This window comes from Balaenoptera borealis (assembly GCF_965194805.1).
Source record: "Balaenoptera borealis genome assembly, chromosome: 8".
In the NCBI taxonomy this organism is placed as follows: Eukaryota; Metazoa; Chordata; class Mammalia; order Artiodactyla; family Balaenopteridae; genus Balaenoptera; species Balaenoptera borealis.
In genome coordinates this window covers 105,434,656-105,450,357 of record NC_138865.1, presented here as the reverse complement: position 1 = coordinate 105,450,357, position 15,702 = coordinate 105,434,656, and the positions used below count along the sequence as shown (strand labels likewise).

The 15,702-nt window shown below is 39.2% G+C and overlaps 1 protein-coding gene across 3 annotated transcripts in view; it reads left to right on the top strand.

Moving 5' to 3' along the window:
* The window catches only part of ASTN2 (astrotactin 2), an 898,930-nt gene that overhangs the window by 362,801 nt on the left and 520,427 nt on the right, over positions 1 to 15,702 (top strand). For all 3 annotated transcript variants that reach the window (XM_082402209.1, XM_082402208.1, XM_082402210.1), the window contains one exon: positions 6,918 to 7,064. In XM_082402209.1, coding sequence (XP_082258335.1) covers positions 6,918 to 7,064 — 147 coding nt within the window. The remainder of the gene's footprint in view (positions 1 to 6,917; positions 7,065 to 15,702) is intronic.

The window sequence follows — 15,702 nt, the reverse complement described above, 5'->3', positions numbered from 1 at the left end:
TATTTCCATTTCTCTAGGAGGTGGGTCAGAAAGGATCTTGCTGTGATTTATGTCATAGAATGTTCTGCCTATATTTTCCTCTAAGAGTTTTATAATGTCTGGCCTTACATTTAGGTCTTTAATTCATTTTAAGTTTTTTTTGTGTGTATGGTGTTAGGGAGTGTTCTAATCTCATTCTTTTACATGTAGCTGTCCAGTTTTCCCAGCACCACTTATTGAAGAGGCTGTCTTTTCTCCATTGTATATTCTTGCCTCCTGTATCAAAGATAAGGTGACCATATATGCGTGGGTTAACCTCTGGGCTTTCTATCCTGTTCCATTGATCTATATTTCTGTTTTTGTGCCAGTACCATACTGTCTTGATTACTGTAGCTTTGTAATATAGTCTGAAGTCAGGGAGCCTGATTCTTCCAGCTCCGTTTTTCTTTTTCAAGATTGCTTTGGCTATTTGGGGTCATTTATGTTTCCATACAAATTGTGAAATTTTTTGTTCTAGTTCTGTGAAAAATGCCATTGGTAGTTTGATAGGGATTACACTGAATCTGTAGATTGCTTTGGGTGTATAGTCCTTTTCACAATGTTGATTCTTCCAATCCAAGAACATGGTATATCTCTCCATCTGTTTGTATCATCTTTAATTTCTTTCATCAGTGTCTTATAGTTTTCTGCATACAGGTCCTTTGTCTCCCTAGGTAGGTTTATTCCTAGGTATTTTATTCTTTTTGTTGCAGTGGTAAATGGGATTGTTTCCTTAATTTCTCTTTCAGATTTTTCATCATTAGTGTATAGGAATGCAAGAGATTTCTGTGCATTAATTTTGTATCCTGCAACTTTACCAAATTCATTGATTAGCTCTAGCAGTTTTCTGGTAGCATCTTTAGGATTCTATGTATAATATGATGTCATCTGCAAACACTGACAGTTTTACTTCTTCTTTTCCGATTTGGATTCCTTTTATTTCTTTTTCTTCTCTGATTGCTATGGCTAAAACTTCCAAAACTATGTAGAATAATAGTGGTGAGAGTGGGCAACCTTGTCTTTTTCCTGATCTTAGTGGAAATGGTTTCAGTTTTTCACCTTTGAGAACAATGTTGGCTGTTGGTTTGTCATATATGGCCTTTATTATGTTGAGGTAGGTTCTCTCTATACCTACTTTCTGGAGGGTTTTTATCATAAATGTGTGTTGAATTTTTTCAAAAGCTTTTTCTGCCTCTACTGAGATTATCATATGGGTTTTATCCTTCAGTTTATTAATATGGTGTATCACATTGATTGCTTTGCATACACTGAAGAATCCTTGCATTCCTGGGATAAACCCCACTTGATCATGGTGTATGATCCTTTTCATGTGCTGCTGGATTCTGCTTGCTAGTATTTCGTTGAGGATTTTTGCATCTATGTTCATCAGTGATATTGGCCTGTAGTTTTCTTTTTTTGTGACATCTTTGTCTGGTTTTGGTATCAGGGTGATGGTGGCCTTGTAGAATGAGTTTGGGTGTGTTCCTCCCTCTGTTATATTTGGAAGAGTTTCAGAAGGATAGGTGTTAGCTCTTCTCTAAATGTTTGATAGGACTTACCTGTGAAGCCGTCTGGTCCTGGGCTTTTGTTTGTTGGAAACTTTTAAATCACAGTTTCAATTTCATTACTTGTGATTGGTCTGTTCATATTTTCTATTTCTTCCTGGCTCAGTCTTGGAAGATTATACCTTTCTAAGAATTTGTTCATTTCTTCCAGGTTGTCCATTTTATTGGCATAGAGTTGCTTGTAGTAATGTCTCATGATCCTTTGTATTTCTACAGTGTCAGTTGTTACTTCTCCATTTTCATTCCTAATTCTATTGATTTGAGTCTTCTCCCTTTTTTTTCTTGATGATTCGGGCTAATGGTCTATCAATTTTGTTTATCTTCTCAAAGAGCCAGGTTTTAGTTTTATTGATCTTTGCTATTGTTTCCTTCATTTCTTTTTCATTTACTTCTGATCTGATCTTTATGATTTATTCTGCTAACTTTGGGGTTTTTTTGTTCTTCTTTCTCTAATTGCTTTAGGTGTAAGGTTAGGTTGTTTATTGGAGATGTTTCTTGTTTCTTAAGGTAGGATTGTATTGCTATAAACTTCCCTCTTAGAACTGCTTTTGCTGCATCCCATAGGTTTTGGGTCGTTGTGTTTTCATTATCGCTTGTTTCTAGGTATCTTTTGATTTCCTCTTTAATTTCTTCAGTGATCTCTTGGTTATTAGGTAGTGTATTGTTTAGCCTCCATGTGTTTGTATTTTTTACAGAGTTTTTCCTGTAATTGATATCTAGTCTCAAAGCATTGTGGTCAGAAAAGATACTTGAAACGATTTCAATTTTCTTAAATTTACCAAGGCTTGATTTGTGATCCAAGATGTGATCTATCCTGGAGAGTGTTCCATGAGCACTTGAGAAGTAAGTGTATTCTGTTGTCTTGGGATGGAATGTCCTATAAATATCAATTAAGTCCATCTTGTTTAATGTACCATTTAAAGCTTGTGTTTCCTTATTTAGTTTCATTTTGGATGATCTGTCCATTGGTGAAAGTGGGGTGTTATAGTCCCCTACTCTGATTGTGTTACTGTCGATTTCCTCTTTTATAGCTGTTAGCAGTTGCCGTATGTATTGAGGTGCTCCTATGTTGGGTGCATAAATATTTACAATTGTTATATCTTCTTCTTGGATTGATCCCTTGATCATTATGTCATGTCCTCCTTGTCTCTTGTAACATTCTTTATTTTAAAGTCTATTTTATCTGATACGAGTATTGCTTCTCCAGCTTTCTTTTGATTTCCATTTGCATGGAATATCTTTTTCCATCCCCTCACTTTCAGTCTGTATGTGTCCCTAAGTCTGAAGTGGGTCTCTTGTAGACAGCATATATATGGGTCTTGTTTTTGTATCCATTCAGCAAGCCTGTGTCTTTTGGTTGGAGCATTTAATCCATTCATGTTTAAGGTAATTATCGATATGTATGTTCCTATGACCATTTTCTTAATTGTTTTGGGTTTGTTTCTGTAGGTCCTTTTCTCCTCTTGTGTTTCCCACTTAGAGAAGTTCCTTTAGCATTTGTTGTAGAGCTGGTTTGGTGTTGCTGAATTCTCTTAGCTTTTGCTTGTCTATAAAGGTTTTAATTTCTCTGTTGAATCTGAATGAGATCCTTGCTGGGTAGAGTAATCTTGGTTGTAGGTTTTCCCTTTCATCACTTTAAATATATCCTGCCACTCCCTTCTGGCTTGCAGAGTTTCTGCTGAAAGATCAGCTGTTAACCTTATGGGGATTCACTTGTATGTTATTTGTTGCTTTTCCCTTGTTGCTTTTAATTATTTTTAATTTAATTTTTGATAGTTTGATTAATATGTGTCCTGGCGTGTTTCTCCTTGGATTTATCCTGTATGGGACTCTCTGTGCTTCCTTGACTTGACTATTTCCTTTCCCATATTAGTGAAGTTTTCAACTATAATCCCTTCAAATATTTTCTCAGTCTTTTTTTTTTTTTCTCTTCTTCTTCTGGGACCCCTATAATTTGAATGTTGGTGCATTTAATGTTGTCCCAGAGGTCTCTGAGACTGTCCTCAATTCTTTTCATTCCTTTTTCTTTATTCTGCTCTGTGATGGTTATTTCCACAGTTTTATCTGCCAGGTCACTTACCCGTTCTTCTGCCTCAGTTATCGTGCTATTGATTCCTACCAGAGAATTTTTAATTTCATTTATTGTCTTGTTTATCATTGTTTGTTTGCTGTTTTGTTCTTCTAGGTGCTTGTTAAACATTTCTTGTATTTTCTCCATTCTATTTCCACGATTTTGGATCATCTTTACTATCATTACTCTGAATTCTTTTGCAGGTAGACTGCCTATTTCCTCTTCATTTGTTTGGTCTGGTGGGTTTTTGCCTTGCTCCTTCATCTGCTGTGTATTTCTCTCTCTTCTCATTTTTCTTAACTTACTGTGCTTGGCGTCTCCTTTTCGAAACCTGCAGGTTCATAGTTCCCGTTGTTTTTGGTGTTTGGCCCCAGTGGCTAAGGTTGGTTCAGTGGGTTGTGTAGGTTTCCTGGTGGAGGGGACTGGAGCCTGTGTTTTGGTGGGTGAGGCTGGACCTTGTCTTTCTGGTGGTCAGGTCCACGTCTGGTGGTGTGTTTTGGGGTGTCTGTGACCTTATTATGATTTTAGGCAGCCCCTTTGCTAATGGGTGGGGTTGTGTTCCTGTCTTGCTAGTTGTTTGGCATAGGATGTCCAGCACTGCAGCTTGCTGGTCATGAGTGGAGCTGCGTCTTAGCTTTGAGATGGAGATCTCTGGGAAAACTTTCGCAGTTTGATATTACGTGGGGCTGGGAGGTCTCTGGTTGACCAATGTCCTCAATTCGGCTCTCCCACCTCAGAGACTCAGGCCTGACACCCGGCTGGAGCACCAAGACCATATCAGCCACACGGCCAGACAAAGTTCAACCAAAGTTGTGATACTTATTTCCCTTGTAGGAGTCCACATGATATTAAGAGGCACCGTGGGAGGAGTATATTAATAGCTACCATGTCTTGGGTCTTGCGATTGCCTTTTCCCTCAGTGACATCACCTCCCGGCAGGTCCTGAGGATACCAGGCTCCTGTGAGAGAGAACTGGACCCCACAGTTTCCCAAAGCTGAAGCCCCAGTGGGTCCTGAGGAGACCCAGCTTCCGTTAGTGTGGACTCGACCCCGGGTTGTCCTGAAGCCCGGGCTATCAGCATGGACTCAGCCCTGCGTGTTCCAGAAGCCAAAGACCCAGTGGGTCCTGAGGAGACGGGCCTCTTGGCAGCTGTCCACAAAGCCCCTATTCTTAAATTAAGCAATTTCAAGGTTCTGAGCAATGAACCTGGCAGGAGAGACATAAAGATGGTAAAGATGGGATCCCTTGCCTCAAGCAGCTCACTGATTATTAAGAAAAATAGATATTCATACAAAAATCTGAAAGTGGACTGTCAGGGGCTCCTGTTCCATTAGGGTCCATTTATCTGGGAGTGTTGGTTATCTATGGTTGGCATGATTTTTGATAGTTCAGTGCCTGTGTCTGGTTGCTAATATAATTATCATCACTGCTGGAAGATATGATGCATTTACTGAGATGGTACCACATTCCTGACACTGTGGTAGGCATCGCGATACAGTGGTGAACAGAAGACGCAGTGCCTGCCCTGAAGGAATTTACCATCAAGTTACTAGGTTCTAGTGTTTGAATAAGATATTTTAGGAAGCATAACAAATGTAGGCAGTCTTTCTCCCTAGAGGGAGAGGGATTTACACTTATGATTAATCTCAGTGAGTGATGGGAAACAAGGAAACAAGTGGATTTCTATGCAAAAGAAATAGCTCCTATGCTAATATTAACATGATGAAGAGCACTCACTTTGGCATCACTGCAGTGATGCAGCCCTGCCAGCTCCTGGGCTGGGTAGCAGAGAGCAGCAAGGAGGTATGAATGTAGGGACCCACTGTGAAGGCCTCAGATGCCAGGCTAATCAGTGTGGACCACATCCTGTGGCCAGTTGCTCTATAACAGCTCAAGGGGTTCCACCAGGGAGTGAGATGGAAAGATGTGCCTACACCTCCCTCATCTCACAAGCAAACAGACAATAGAAGAGATGAGGGGTAAGAGGTGAAAATGCTAAGGACATAGAGTACATAGGACCGCATGCTCTTTAGTTGCTGTAAAGGAGGAAGACAGAAGACTGAAAGTTGACATCTAGGTTTCTGGCCAGTTTAAATGGCAGTGCTTTCAATACTTAGGGGAGCCCAGGAGAAGGGGGAGGAAGAGGTTTAAGGAGACGATAATGTGTCTAGTTTTGAACATGTTGTTTTGTCATACTCATGGGATATTCAGAGACAGATGTCCGGGAGGTTTGGGCATAAATGTTTGTTCCAAATAAGAGCAGAGTGGGTAATAGAAATTTGGGAAGCATTGTTCTAGACATGTTAATCAAAGCCTTGAAATTAGATGTGAATAGTAAAGCCAAATAATGAGACCCGTTGGGGGCTCAGGATGTAGTCCTTAGAATTTCTTTGCTGGCCCAGCACTCTCCTTGCCAGGCAGATCCAATCTACTCATTGTACTGTGACCGTGAAATTGTCTTTAATTTTCCCAGGCAAAACTCCCCTCCTCATCTCGTGCCCTCTCTACTAGCTCTTAGCACAACTTGCCTTGGATTCTAATTAGCTGTGGATAAGCCTGCCTTTGCCCCCTAGCCTGTAAGCTCCTGCACAGCAAGAACTATTCTTATTCTGCTCTATGTGTGTCTCACCTAGTAGGTCATCAGTAGATGCTTGGGAAATTAACTTGAACTGATCGGCCTCTAAGTCTGTGAAACCCTTCTAGATGACAGACATTGTATATACACTATGCCACACGATCATCACAGCCACCTGTGAGCTGTCTATTATTATCCTCATCATGCACATAAGAAAACTGAGGTTCAGAAATTGAAATAGGTCACACAGCCAATGAGGACTGAAGCCCAAATTTGAACCCAGGATGGTCAAACTCCGAAGCCCATGCTCCTTTCCCTAGGCCCTATGAATTCAACAACACAGTATCTTCTCGGTTGCTTCTAAAGTGAGTAGAAAGTTTAGTATCATCTAAATATTATCAAAAATGACCAGCCTAATTGAGAGGGGAAGAGTAAGAATTGCCACAATTTTGAGGAAGTTTGTTTCTTTTCATCTATACCAAAAGGGTTAATAAGCCCATTTTTCAGAGAGTTAAACAAAGACCCAACAGGGGACCACTGAGCTGTCGCTACAAGCACAGAGGTTGGAAAATGTGGTTCCTTTTTCCAGCTTCTCATTTGGAAAACAACAGAATTCCCAAATTCCATGCTATTCCTGTTTCCTCACCCCATGGACTTATGTATCTTTGTGTGTGTTTATGTTACTAGGTTTGCTGAAAAGCCCAGTGAACAAGACGGCCCTGATGCTGATTGCTGTGAGCTCCTGCATCCTGGCCATGGTGTGTGGCAGTCAGATGTCCTGTCCACTCACTGTGAAGGTGACTCTGCATGTGCCCGAGCACTTCATTGCAGACGGTAAGAGCTGAGCGTCGGAGATGCCCCGCACCAACTCGGCACCTTGCACCCCTGTGTGCTCCAATGTTCCCCATGCGTGGCCCAGCCTCAGAATTATATTACTAAAAAAGAGAGAGAGCATCCAAAGACCTTAAAAGAGGTCTTTATCTTTGAAAATCCTGGATTATTTGAATGGAACTAAAGACTGCTTTTATTCCATGGGCAAGGGTAAGGTTTGTTAATAAAGAAAGAATTCAAATGTGCGTGCAGAAAGATTGAGCTACTTCAGAGAACCTACTGTTTTCTTATCATGCTTGTGCATCCTATGCCTAACTAAAAATACCGCCCCGCCCCCCAAAATAGTCTTTCCTATTTTAAAAATACGACAAAGAAGACTGTATGAGCTTTGTTGGAACTTCCTAAGTGTCCTGGATTATACTCATATCTCATTCGCTGTAAATGTCCTTCACAAGCATGTTATATCCTACCATTTACTCCTCACCCAATTAGTTTGAATTAATGAGACACTGTAGTCGCTATACTCATTCGCAAAGCATGGTCCAAGAAACTGATTAAGGTGCTTGATATCTATTGCTAAAGTGCCCTCCAGAAAATTGTTCAGGTTTATATACTCCAGCAGAATGTGATGTGTTTCCCCAAATGCTTGGCATTATTACTTATTTATTTTTACAATTTACATATATTATAACTTTTCCTTTACATACATTACAAAAAATTATATTTCTCTATAACAGAAATGTATCCATTTGGGGGAAGAATTTTTTTTTATTATTGAAGTGTAGTTGATTTACAATGTTGTGTTAATTTCTGCTGTGCAGCAAAGTGATTCGGTTATACATATATATATACATTTTTGCATTCTTTTCCATTATGGTTTATCTTAGGATATTGAATATAGTTCCCTGTGCTATCCAGTAGGACCTGGTTGTTTATCCATTCTATATATAATAGCTTACATCTGCTAATCCCAACCTCCCCCTCCATCCCTCCCCTCCCCCCTCCCCCTTGGCAACCACCCATCTGTTCTCTATGTCCATGAGTCTGTTTATGTTTTGTAGATAGGTTCATTTGTGCCATATTTCAGATTCCACATATAAGTGATAGCATATGATATTTGTCTTTCTCTTTCTGACTTACTTCACTTAGTGTGATCATCTCTAGTTGTATCCATGTTGCTACAAATGGCATTATTTCCTTCTTTTTTATGGCTGAGTAGTATTCCATTGTATATATGTACCACATCTTCTTTTTTATTATTAATTTTTATTGGAGTATAGTTAATTTACAAAGCTGTGTTAGTTTCAGGTGTACAGCAAAGTGAATACATATATACATTTTATATATATATATATATATACACACACACACACACACACACACACACACACACACATATACTCATTCCTTTTTCAGATTCTTTTCACATATAGGTTATTACAGAATATTGAGTAGAATTCCCTGTGTTATACAGTGAGTCCTTATTAGTATTATTATTTTTAAATGTATTGAAAGTTATCATAAATATAATAAAGAAGAAATATTATGTATGCAGCTTAATGAATTTTTACATGAGTTCACCCAGATCAAACATAAACATTTCCAGCACCTTCAGCTTCCTTATGCCCCCTCCCAGTGAATCCCATCCCAGGGATAACTACCCTTCTAGCACCATATTAGTACCATTATTATTTTTTAAAATCTTTTTCCCGTTAGATATATATCAGATGTTTTTGAGATCCTTTATATTTGTCAGCCATATTTTAATGCAACTCGATTTTATCTCTAATTTTTTAAGTTACAGTGTTCACAACTTAGCACCAATCCCTTCAGTATGTTCTGTGCAGAGTGGAACTTTCACCTCCTTTCTCTCCTAGACTTATACTAAAGCATCCTGTGTTTACTCCTACTTCACCATAGTGAACTAGCCCCTACTTTAAATTTTTTTTAAATTTTTTTTATTGAGGTATAGTTGATGTGCCATATTAAATAAGTTTCAGGTGTACAACATATTTTGCACAATTTTTAAAGACTATATTCCATTTATAGTTCTTATAAATTACTGGCTATGTTTCCTGTGTCATACTATATATCCTTGCAGCTTATTTATTTTATATGTAGTAGTTTGTACCTCTTAATCCCCTACCCCAGTCTTGCCCCTCCCACCTTCCCTTTCTCCTCTGGTAAACACAAGTTTGTTCTCTATATCTGTGAGTCTGTTTCTTTTCTGTTATAATCACTAGCTAATTTTATATTTTATTTTTTATTTCTATTTTTCAACTGAACTGCAAGTAAGTTTAGTGTTTCTCATCTTATATGCACTCAGTTGATTTTTTGACCAAAGCAGAAGACTTTTGGTTCATCCCTATCAAATCGTATGTGCACATAAGACAGGAAAATATGGGAATATGTAATGGCAGAGGCATAGCAGAAGTAGAAGGAACAAAATTTACTGAAGCAGCTAGGCACATAGGCTCGTGGAGCTTGGGACTGGAAAAATTGCCAGAACCTGGGTGTGGCTGGAACATGGGATGGGAGAGTAAGAGTGATGAAAACCAATAGGGCAAATTTTGACCATTGTTGGAGGCATGTGAACTTACCTTTTATCGCCACCAGTCACTATTCATTAATTGTAGAATGTTAGGTCTTAGAGACATCACATTTTCAACATTTATTTTCACGCATGTAGAAATGGAGCTCCTAAGAGGCTAAGTAACTTGCTCAGGGTCATGATAAATAGTTTAATGGCTGAGATCAGAGACTATAGAATAATACAAACAAAATTCAAATACTTGCCCTATTACCTGCCGCTTCTGTAGCCAAGTGAATTATTTACCTCTCTGAGTCTCAATCTCTGCATCTATAAAATGGGAATTATAATAATACCTATCTCATAGGATTATTGTGAAGCCTACAATTCCATATTTATCAGATTTTTAGATAGCATGTCGGTGGGAAATAGCAAAATCAAAGGATTACCCAAGAAAACTGTAAAACTACTGTGGTGGCTTCAAAGGATAGACAAAAATGTGGTAAATTAAAAGGTGCCCTTTCCTGATAATTCTTATTCTGATCTCTGTCATAAACTTAAATCTTTATAACTACATGTAGACTTGTCTGTTTCTGCCTCTAGACTGGAATGTCTGTGAGGCAAGAGTATCCCTGGTGACAAACATACCACATGGCCTGTGATGGATGCTCAATAAATATGTGTTGAATGAATGAACAGGGCCTAAATTAAAGCAGAATTATGAAAAGTTCTGTGGGATTCTTCTACCAGATGTCTAAGCAGAAAGGGGAGACTGAGTGAAGGAACACTAAGGCAGAGAATGCATAGAAGTCAAAAAAATTGGAAATAACCATGGAATATACAAGATTAGAGACACAATTAGCAAACATGGCACACACCGTTAGGAGGACCTAACCCAAAGTGTGTCAGTCTCGAGGCGTAATGGAACCCTCTTTCCCTACATGCTATAATATCTTTGTAAGGGATGTACCCTCTGAAATGGGACATGTTTGTGTAAGTCTCATTTTTTTAATCTGTAAAATGGGGATTATTTTGAAAAGATTGAATGACATAATATGTATAAAGTACCAACAGAGGATCTAAAGCACTGGGATTGCTTAATAAATAACAGCTGTTATTACTCTTACTCCTAAAATGATCCATAACGGAAGAGACCTCAGAAGCTGGACTGTAGTCAGACAGGAAGGTATAAGAAATTATGTAGATGAGAGTAGCTATTCTCAGGAAAATGGAACAGGGAGTCCATTATATGCCCCCCAACCCCTGGCCCATGGAAGTCTTGTAATGTCTTCCCAGTGGAAGACATTAACACTTGAAGGTCCTCCATCTTCTGGGGATCTTCAGGAATCCAGAAAGCAACCAACGCTTGAAGTCAGGTGGACAGCTGTCTAATAGTTCTAGGCAAGCAGACCTGCCGCAGCACAATCCAGTGCCTCTTGTGGGTGGATAATCTCTGTGCATTGCTCATTTCATTCTCTCAACAGGTCTCCAAAGTGATCTTTATTATCCCTATTTGACAGATAAAGAAACCAGGACTTGAAAAGCAGTAGAGTCTTGCTTTCCATGGGGGGTGGAACATGATCTGACAAAGAAAATATCATATGGGTTGGACTTAGTGGGGCCTCTAGCTCTGATTTCTGGAGATATGAGAGTGTTATGCAGGGAGGCAAGAGGGGAAATGATGATGATGGTGCCTATTTTCTTGAACCCTTATCATCACTTGGCATTAATATTTATAAATGCATTGAGATATAGAATAAAGAAAGAATGCAGATTGCATGTGTGTAACTAAATTATTTTTTTACATATATTATACAGCCAGATCAAAATATAGACCCCCACCCAAGGCCACTGGCTGAGTTATAAACAGCAGTACCGTCATAATGAGGCTTATCAGGATGAGAGAAACCCCTGTCAAACGGGAGAGAATCCATTGAGACAAGGCCACCCAAGGACCATGGCCAAGGCTGCTCTCACCTTTCTTACCTTCCCCCATGAAGCTTAAGCTGCCAAGCTGCCAGCCCTTTCTTAGTAGACAGAGCTCTCAGCCAACCTTGTACATTGGGCTGTCTGTGGTGCTGAAGTATTGGAGATGGCTGAGTAATGGGTTCGGTCTTCAGGAAGAAAATGAATTTTGCACTTGTGTTACAGCATAGTTGTACTTGATGCTTGCTGCCCATTACAAGAAAAAGGTCAGCATGATAAAGTACTTGTCCAGAGCTCAGCTGATAAGAACAATAAATACTAACAGAGTCCCCTTCCAAGCCCTTGGCAAATATTGTCTCTTCCTTTGTCTGTGCCTTCTCAAGGCCACTGGTGGCTTTTTGCTCTGCTAAGCACATAGTGAAGGGATGGACTAGGTTTGTGTCCAAATTTACTGAATTTGGCACTTGTTTTTCATCTGAGGCCTATAAGTGATATTCATTTGGGTTATCTGGGCTCATGATCCCCAGAACTAGTGAATCGCATTTTCTAGGAGTAGAGCCCAAGTATTAATATTCTCAACAAGAACTTGAGGTGATCCCTTAACAGAAGTTTGAGAGCTGCATCAGTATCTCTTTAAGTGTTACTTTCTTTTCATCTAACAGATTAACAACTCCTTGAGACCTCTTGGAGCCCTGATAAGGGGCTTTGGTTTCTTCCATCTTAGACTTGATCAATGCTGTATTAATGGAGCTGCCTTATGGTACAATTCCAGTGATTGCCCGTAACACTGAATACCATGTGAATGGTCCAATATGAGTTTTATAACAAGGCAGCTCTCATCACATGGATTTGGGCTTCACCCAAATTGCCCTACAGGTAGCATTATTGATGAATGGTTATTGGTTAACATTAAAAGCTCATATGAGTTGAGATGTTAGTTTCTTCATCCCTTGAGGCTCCCAATGTATAATATGTCAGGATATATTCACCAAATATCCTGGCCCTATAGTAAGCCAGTAGAAGAGACAACTTTTAAAGGAATAAGCTGTCTAGATCAAATGGGTGAAATGGTTCCACTCTAGTGTAGATAGATAACACTATACCTAGAGTTCTCTGTTCCATTTTGTTCTGGTAGTTGTGCTTTAAGAAGCACAGAAGGTCAATGATATATTGGAAGGCATCCAAAATAAAGGAATTGCAGCCAAGAGGTTGGAAAAACATTGTCAATACCTAATAATCCCTTAAGGAAAGGGTGGAGGAGAATCATTCTATAAGAAGAGTTGAAGGAACTTAGACAAAAAGTGAGCTTAGAATTATTGAGCAAATCTGTTATGAATATGGAAGTGTTCAAAACACTTTACATGGAGTTACTAATATAATTCTCATATCAGAACTCTGAGGCAGGATTTAGCATCCTCTTTTTGCATAAATGGAAGGTAGTTTTTGGAGATGTTAAGTGATTTGGCCAGATTAACACACAGAAGTGAAGCAAGGTATGAAAGCCCAAGTCTACCTAAACCTCTCATCCAAGTTTTTTCCATGTCCCATGCTTCCACAAAAATGACCATGATAATTATCATTTGTCTTGAAAAGGGAGCAGGCTTGTTCTGGAAGTCCCCAGGAAACAAAATTAGAGCTATATGGGTGATGAGGGTGGTCAGAGATGGGAGAAGATTGAGTCTTAATCTGGAAATGTCTTCACTTTCTAAGCTTTTAGTCATCTATAAAGTGGGGGATTATAGCAGTACATATCTCCTAGAGCTATTGTGAAGAATAAATGAAATAATGCTCATAAGGCTTTTAGCTCAGTACCTGAGACCTAGTAATGGCTCAATAAATCATATACATGTTAGTAGTTGTGATAATACTTTTTTAATATTGGAAGGGGGTCACTGTAAGGTAATGAGTTCCCCACCAAAGGGAATTTCCTGAAAATAGATGACCACATTTCTATGAAGCCGTAGAAGAAAAGTGAAGAAATGTGTTTGGCTAGGGTACAAAATATTTTGAATCAGAACCATTTTATCAGACTATAAATTTTTAAAACACTTAAATTTTTAGGACCTTTAGAGTATGTTTGTTTATTCTTTACTTCCTCATCCCTGAGTATCACCCATTCTTTGCCTAGGCTCAGAAATGGAGTGAGACCCAGGAATGGGTTATGGCCAGTGATGTCTCTTGACTAAATACACCCCCCTACCCAAGAACAGACTGTGTTCTTTTATGTTGATATGCTCATTTCATAAATATCTATGCCAAAATATCTGTTTGTTAAGGTCAAGTTAATGTGTTAGCCTTGACTTTGGGTTTGGACTAAGGTGTATTCAAGTCTTCTCTATTCCCTACGACTGAGGAATTGGGGATTATGGATTCCTTACCAGCCTATGAAATCCTCAAGTGGAAACGTTCATCATTAGGATGGCCTGGTTCATTAATATGCCACATGTGTAGCTGCTTTTGAACACAAAATTATATACAATGAATCTTGTTCTACATTTATTTGCTTGCACTCCTACTTTATGTCTTTTAACCCAAGAGAGTGAGCTAGTGTGTGGCTGTGCTGTTAATAAGGAATGAGGTTCATAAGTGACTTCAGAGCAAGTTTGCAGTGATTTGAGTACATGGGAGGAGTATTTTCAATTCTTAGAAGTGGAAGTTACACCACACTGAAGGTGACTGCTTAGTCACAGACCACCAGGCAACTTGTCTAAAAAGAGTAGTTCCTTGGACATCTTGCTCTCTGGAATCATCCGGAGCTTTGTTTTAAAATGTTCAGTTTTTATTTCAGACTTTTGAGCACCATGGAACATGTTCAGGTATAGAAGTGCTCTACAGTATGACATCTGCCTTTTCCATTCTTAACTCCTTTGCATGCACTTGATACTATTTAGACAGATAGACTGCCTGGCTTTGTATTACCTCATTTCTGTGTATTGCAATCCTACCCATGTCTAAGACCTAACTTAATTTTCTCCTTTCTCCAGAAAACCTTCTTCAACAAAAACCCCAAAACTTCTTCAAAGGAAACGCCCATCAGAAATAATCTCTCCTTCCTTGAAAATTACATAGAACTGTATTTGTATCTTTCTAATAACCCCACAGTCTAATTTCCATCACAGTTATTGTTATGTATGTGTCACTGGAACAACTGACACAGTCCGAAGAACTGGCCTCCTGCATTAAATCAAGCGCCTCTCCAGTCTTTTCTCGACATTGCAAACAGAGCAGTCTTTTAAAATGAAAAATCTCAACATGTTACATCTTCCCATAAAACTGTTCAAGTACTTCTTATTGTACTTATTATAAAGCTTGAACTCTTTAACATGGCCTTTAAGTCCCAGCAAGATCAGGCCCCTGCCTGCCTCTCTAACCTCACCTTATACCAGTTCCTCTACATTGTTTTCTTAAATATCCTTGGCTGTCTCCTGCCTCAGGGCCTCTGCACATGTCCTTCTTACTCTCGGAAAATTTCTCCCCACTTCCTCAGTTTCTTCGGTACAAATTCCATTTACCCTACCGTGGTTGACCTCCCCTTTCATTTCCCAGTCTCTGCTGGGCCCTTAACTATTCTTTCTCCTTGAGCCCCGCTCTATTCCTTGATTGCACTCATTTCTATTTGTAATTATAGTCTTATCTAGTTAATGTTGAGCTCTCCCACTAGGTTGCCAGCTCCTTAAGGATAGACATCATATTTGTTTGTTTTGAACATTATATTCAGCACCTAGGACAGCACCCAAAACGGAGTGCCCCCAAAGCTTTGGTTGAATGAAAATAAATAAATAAATAAAATGATTTTAATAGCTAGTCTGAGATTTCCTCAAGAGCAAAGCCACAGTTTATTCATGCTCTAAACTATTGTGAAGCCTAACGACGGTTCTGACTCAGTAGACATATAATAAATTATGACTGTGAAGTGAATGAAGGGAGACAGGTCAGGCAGGTGGATGCAGATGCCCTAAGAAGATACATTCCGGGGAACGACGGTGCAAGAAATCTGAGGCTGCCTCCTCTTCTTATGACTGACTTCACTTCCCAAGGTTTTTGTTCCCATCCCCAAAGATAAGAAACTCCAATCAAACTCACATCTCTCCCCCTCCAACACCAAAATGAAACAAGCCTTATCCCAGAGCCCAGGAAGAGGGGAAAATATAAATTGAGCTGAGACTCAGAACACCCAGGGGGGGG